This window comes from Urtica dioica, chromosome 2 (genome assembly GCF_054948205.1).
Source record: "Urtica dioica subsp. dioica isolate 48M chromosome 2, U.dioica_male_clone48M_v1_H2, whole genome shotgun sequence".
Lineage (NCBI taxonomy): Eukaryota > Viridiplantae > Streptophyta > Magnoliopsida > Rosales > Urticaceae > Urtica > Urtica dioica.
This window is the reverse complement of record NC_142757.1, coordinates 10,528,808-10,535,426: the sequence shown is the minus strand read 5'-3', so window position 1 is coordinate 10,535,426 and position 6,619 is coordinate 10,528,808. Positions and strand designations below refer to the sequence as shown.

Genomic DNA, 6,619 nt, shown 5'->3' with positions numbered 1-6,619 from the left:
TGGCCGGCCCTAGAGCCAGCCTCGGCCAATGGCCGGCTCAAATAGCCTCGGCCAATGGCCGAGCCAAAGCCATCCTCGGCCAAGGGGTTGCCCAAAATGCCCCTTGGTCACCTATAAGTACCGGGATCCCTCCCCTGGTCCAGGAAATCCAACTTTGAGTCCCGAAACGCTGCTGAACTCATACTTCGCTCGTTTCGCTCACCTTTGGCTTCTCACCACCTCTAAACCTCTATAATCCACCTCAATCCCACTAATGTTGAGCGTCGGAGAGGTAAACAGAGGCACCCCCTCTGTTTTCCCTTCTTAGCTCACGGTTCTCCTATCTTTTTCAGGTATGCCGGCGAGCTCAAACACCATTGACAGCTAAGGGAAGACTTGGGATACCAAGTCCGACACGCTCGAGTCAAGGCGAGGCCACTTGGTCCGGCCTTTTGTCTAACCGCCTTTGACTCCTAAATCGTTGTCCGAAAAACAGCGACAACAACTAGTGTACAATAAAATAAATATAGACGTCGGTACGAGTACAATCAGTCATTCTCTTGCCACGTAAGGCGGGGAGCTTGTGTTGAGTGATGACGTGGTAGTTCAAGGTTTCTCCATATAAAGTCCAGTTTGCAGGTTTACTTGGACAGCCAAAAAAAAACATTTCCATTTAGCCAAGGGAAAAATTCTAAAAATAAAAAATAGTTTGTGTTGTTACCAAGCAAGCGGCGAGACCTTTTTCCCGAGGTAGCCAATAAGAAAGTGCAGGCTGTATTCACAGATCACATTAAACGACAAAATACACCGCTCTATCAATATCTGACTCTTTCAATGAGCCACATGGCTCTCTCTGCTTATCTTCCTAGCCAAAGTTTTTTTCTTGTACATAAAAAAAAATTATAAAGAGAAAGATATTTTAGGCCGACAAGTAGATAACGGCACCAAAATAGAATACTTACTATGTTTGCATGCAGTATTTTGATTTAGATTATTCTAGAGAGTCCGAATACAAAATTTTATTTGACAAGATAATACAGAAGAATATATGAAAAGAAAATGTAATTTACTACGATGAGATCATTATTGAAAAAAAAAATTACTTACAAGTTAAGAAAAGTTATTTACATAAAACTATATATACATACAAACACTATAAATTTGGGAAGCAAAAGGGCTAAGAAGGACTTTTGTACGGAAAAAATTACACACACACCACATTCATACGTATACCAACCGCGCACCGAACGCCCAAGAATATTAACACACATACATCACTCTACGTCAAAAAGAAGTATTCTCCCCGTCTCTCTCTCAAAATCTCTTTCGTTAACCTGGATGAGAGAGAGACCTCTATGGGAATGAGCAACAGAAATGGCGTTCCGCAGTCAATCTCTCTCCCCCCAATTCCTTCGTTTCTAAGAACACCACAAGCAGCGCATAGTAAACATACCTCTACCTCTTTTTCTCTCTAATTAATCAGCAGCAAGCTCTTAGATTTCCGATCAATGACGAACGGAAGAAGGAGAGACAGGGGCGATCAGGAGGCGGCGTTTACGGCGTTTCTGGAAGGGTGGCTGGTGCGGCAAGAGCACTACCTGGAGGAGCTGATGTCGAGCGTGGCCTCGGAAGGCGATCTACAGGAGCTGGTGTCCCGGATCCTGGCACACTACCAGCAGTACTACGACGAAAAGTCAAAGATCGCGGAGAGAGACATCTTCCTGGTGTTCTCCCCAACGTGGTTCACGCCGCTGGAGACCGCCTTCCTTTGGATCGCGGGGTTCCGCCCAGGGCTGGTCTTCCGTCTCCTGCGAGACTCCATCCCCGACGTCTCCGAGGAACAGGCGCGGACCCTGGCGCGTCTCCGCCGCGAGACGCGCCTCGAGGAGCTCTCCCTCGACAACGACCTCGCGCGCGTCCATGAGGCCGTCGCCGCCCCGCCGATCATCGACGTTGCCCGCCGCGGCCGCCGGCCAGTCGACGGTGAGATCGCCAACGAGGATGACGCCCTCGCAAACCTCAAGGCCGCGCTCGAGGCTGCCGTTGCTGCCGCCGACTCCCTCAGGACTCGCACCGCCCTCAAAGTCATGGAGGTCCTCCGCCCCGCCCAGAACGTCCGCTTCCTCACCGCCGCCGCCCAGCTCCAGTTCCGGATCAGATCCTGGGGCCTCCACAGCACCTCACACTTGTCTTGATCCACACCTCCTTTCCTTTTCTTCCTTCTTTTTTTACATACCAGTTATATCTCTCTTTTTTTCCTTTTTTTCCTCTCCTCTCACACACACTTATATATACGTAGAGGTGAAATGATTATTATTTTGGAGTGTATATATTTTATTTTGGATTGTTTTACCAAGTGTACGATTTTTAATGGGTTATTAAGTTATATAACCACACACAGATATAACAGATATAACAGATATAGTGAACGGATATAGTGAATTGAGATATAGCCCATATTTGGTTAATTTTTTGTAAATAGTTAAATAGACTTATTAACAGATTAGTAAAAGATTTATTTAACACAGTCAAGCATATATTTTAAGTAGTTAATAGGTTGTCATGTATGGAAGTTGGCTATTTACAAAGTATTTATTAAAGGTTGGTTAATTTACAATTTTTATAGTTTAGGTGGTTTACATAGCCAATTTTTTATTTTTAATATACTGCTACTCAAACTGGTAATATGTATATATATATATATACACGCACACGGTTTTATTATCAATAATGATCAATTAAGCAAGTATGAAACATTTCATTTAGGGAATATACATATTTTTTTTACTTCAAATGTGAAATTAGTTTTGTATGGTTTATTTCAAATTTGTAATATTTGTTTTCTTTCTAATTTGTATTTGAGAACATATAGTGTTTATATGGTTTTGGTTTTTAGAAAGATTAGATCTATCCGGATCCAGATCATAGATTTTGAGATTGAGAAGCGAAAGAATTCTCAGAGATTAGTTTCTCATTCATTAAAAGTTATGTATATACTCTTTCTTTACATGGAGTGGTTGTTACAAGATCTACCTAACTGCCTTCTTCCAGCGTGGCTTTGCAGACTCATATTGCTGTCAGTGGTATTTGTCTGTGATGCTGTTATATAGCCATTTAAAACTTTAAGTTTAGTAAAATACCAAGAATTTGCAAAATTAAGGTAAATTAGCTAAAAAATTTCGAAAATCACAAAAATACTCCTAGACTCCAAAAACTAAACCGCGACCCCTAATACTGATTCGAGCCCCCAAAAAAAATCTTAAAAAACTCTCGATCTCCGCTGTTTGTATTGGCAATGGTGCCCACAAGAAGAGTAGTAGTCATAACTTTTATACATTTGATGTAATAAAATCTTACGAAGACTCTTGCTTGTAACTGCTGAATAATTAATAAAGAGTTGAAACTTTCATTTATTCTTCCTTTTTTGTTTGAAGCTTTATGATAAACCTTAGTCACTACTACAAATATAGTTTTCCGGTGCGGAAGACTTTTGGGTGCGACTTTTCGCACCTAATAGTCGCACCCAAAAGACTTTCGGGTGCGAAAAGTCGAACCTAAAAGTCAAACAAGCACTGGAAAATTTTCGCGATTTTTTATTACGTTGGGTGCGACAAGTCGCACCCAATGACCGGTGATAGACTTTTGAGTGCGACAAAGTCGCACCCAACACTTAATCATAACTATTCGGTGCGACTTAGTCGCACCCAAATGTCTTAAATTTTTCTGCGGCCAAATTTTCCCCCTCTCTTTTCAAAAGTACTGACACACGTCATTGGGTGCGACAAAGTCGCATCCAAAAGTCCGTCACAGGTCATTGGGTGCGACAAAGTCGCACCCATTGAAACTTTTGGGTGCGAGAAAGTCGCACCCAAATTCTAGGTCAGGATATAAAAGAAATTTTCTATGCGATTTTCATTCAAAATCACTCCGTCTCTCTCAATCCGACCTTCTCTCAATCCGACCCTCTCTCCTCTCCGGGTTCTCTCCTACCACCACATTCCACCGTCGCTCTGTCCGACCACCACCGACGGCTCTCCGCCCGGCCTCTGCTCCCACGGCGACCGACCACCACCGCGCGACAGCTGTCTGCGCTCGGGCCCGCTTCATCTCCGCTCTCTCCTCTCCGGGTTCTCTCCTACCACCACAGTCCATCGTCGCTCTCTCCGACCACCACCGACGGGTCTCCGCCCGGCCTCTGCTCCCGCGGCGAGCGACCACCACTGCGTGACGGCTGTCTGTGCTCGGGCCCGCTTCATCTCCGTCGTCGGCTTGCTTGCCTTTCGATTCCTCTAACCCACTCTTTCACTCTCTCTCTCGTTGAGGCCAAGAAGTCTCTGCACTTGAGTGTGTGTCCGTGAGTCTCTCTAGCTGCAGCCAAGAAGTCTCAGTCTCAGGCGGCTCCGCTTCCCTCGAAGCCTCTCCCTCCTAATCAAGTCGGTTAGTCTCAAATTTTCGTTCTTATTTGCTTCGTCTAGAATTTCGTATCAGTGTCGCTGAGTGATGCTATCCCGCAATTTATCTGTGTGTATGTGTGTTTAAGTCTGAGTGTGTGTATTTTTTATTTTTTTTTTAATTCCAGGCCGCTGTCCCGCCAAGCTGCTCGAGACCCACGCGCTTCAACTCCCGTCGCAGCACCGTCGCAACACCGTCGTGCCTCTCGCAGCCTCGCCATGCTCAAGTCCCGCCTACAGGTTAGCCTCTCGTAGTCCTTTTAATTGTGTTTTTAATTACTTTAGATTAATTGTAATTAGTATAATTAGTATAATTAGTCTAATTGTTAATTAGTTAGGTAATTAAATAGTTTTTTATATGTATATATGTATTAATAATGTAGTTAGTTTGATAAAATTGTTAATTATGTAATTGAAATTAATTTGATACAATTATAAAAATTGTTAATTATGTAATTGAAATTAATTTGATATAATTAGTAAAATTGGTAAAATTGTTAATGTAATTGAAATTAATTTGATATAATTATTAAAATTGTTAATCATATAATTGAAATTAATTTGATATAATTAGTAAAATTGGTAAAATGTTTTATGTAATTGAAATTAATTTAGTTAGTAATTTTTTAAGTTAATATCATATAATTTAAGTTATTTGTTCAATTATTAATCATGAAATTGAATTTAGTTGAGTTATTGTATAATTTAGTTTTAGTTTACATATTTTTTATAAATGAGTTGATATTATTGAATTGTTGTTGTAATCGAGCCACGGAGGTTCGATTTAGGGTTTAGTTGATTATTAAGATAGTTTTGGATGATTTGTATATGATTTTTAAATGAGTTTGCAGGTTTTTGGTTTGTTAGAATTATAAGGGAAATTCTGCCGAAATTTCGGTAGAGTTTCCAACCAATTATTCTCAAAACCCTAATTTTTTCAATTCGACTTCAAATAACATAAAATTCATAATTTCAACTTTATAGTTCTGTTGGAATCGATCTAGGGTTTAAGAAAATAATTAACGCTTCGGGAAGAGGCGGAATTTTAAAAAATTTCTTTTACAAGTAAAAACGGTTTTTACTAACCTAGACAAGTGCAAGTACATGTAATTAAAAACTAATATGAGTTAAGAAGTTTACTAACCTTTCTTGAAGCTTGATCTTTGAGAAGCTCTTACAAAGTTGCAACGCTCGTCTCCCCTCGCAGCACGTCTCTCTTCCTTTCCTCGGCACCTCGAGCAACCACGAAAGTTTCTATCACTAAATCACTCGAAATAAAGGAATTAGTGAGTGGGCACTTTTAAACACTACGACTTAAGAACGAGTCTTCAAGTCGCAGAGCTAAACACTAGGTCGAGTGAGGACCTAGGTGCCAAAACAAGAAAAATTGAAAATAAACTAGAAAGAGAGAGAGAGAGGAGTTCGGCCAAGTTCTAGAGAGAGAGTCTCTCAAATCTCTTAAACTTGGATGAATGAAAAGTGTGGAATGGGGCTCCTATTTATAGGAGAGGTCTTACCTTCAATAAGGTAGTTTCCTCTTCTATAGAATATCACATATTAATGAGCCAATTTCCCCTTTTCTTCTATGAGGCACACGGCCAAGACTTGCCAAGCAAGTCCTTGGATTTGTTTCCTCTTTTATTTGCTTCTCTCTTGACCCTTATGGCCGAAATTCCCTTATGCCATGCATAGGAAATTTGTTTCCTCTTTTTCTTTTGGCAAGTATCTAAATACATTTATGCACAAAATAAACTCTCTTTCCTCTTGGGTAGTAGGCGCCCAAATCTTCTAGAAAGACTTCTAGAATTTTCTTCACTTGTTCATGACAACATAAGAAAAGGCCCATTTAGAATTTTCAATAAAATTCTTATGAAATGAAATTAATCCACAAGGCCCAATAATCAAGTTATGGCCGAGTGACATTAAGTCATCAAATGAACTTGTCAAAAAAAATTTATTGACATTCATTTCATCCTATGTCTCAAAAGACAAAAATACCCTTTTGACAATTTTCGTTCTTGTTTTGACTTAGCTTCCAGTTTAACTATTCCTATCGATGTGATTCATGACAGTGACCTCATGGACCCAAATGAACAAAGCTTGAGCTAAACACTTGGACTCAAAAGTTCACAAACCTTTTCCAAGTTTAGCTTAATGCCAACTGACTCCACTAAAGAGATGACACTGAA

At 40.6% G+C, this 6,619-nt stretch overlaps 1 protein-coding gene across 1 annotated transcript; it reads left to right on the top strand.

Annotated features, from left to right (window-relative positions):
• The first annotated feature begins 1,053 nt into the window (after positions 1-1,053).
• Positions 1,054-2,357, top strand: LOC149404070 (protein RESPONSE TO ABA AND SALT 1-like). Its single transcript, XM_089601286.1, has one exon. It carries the CDS (start codon positions 1,488-1,490, stop codon positions 2,172-2,174), a length of 687 nt encoding a protein of 228 aa, XP_089457412.1. The 5' UTR covers positions 1,054-1,487; the 3' UTR covers positions 2,175-2,357.
• The last annotated feature ends 4,262 nt before the right edge of the window (positions 2,358-6,619 follow it).

Coding starts and splice junctions, on each gene's coding strand:
- LOC149404070 (XM_089601286.1), top strand. CDS start 1,488: ATGACGAACGGAAGAAGGAGAGACAGGGGCGATCAGGAGGCGGCGTTT.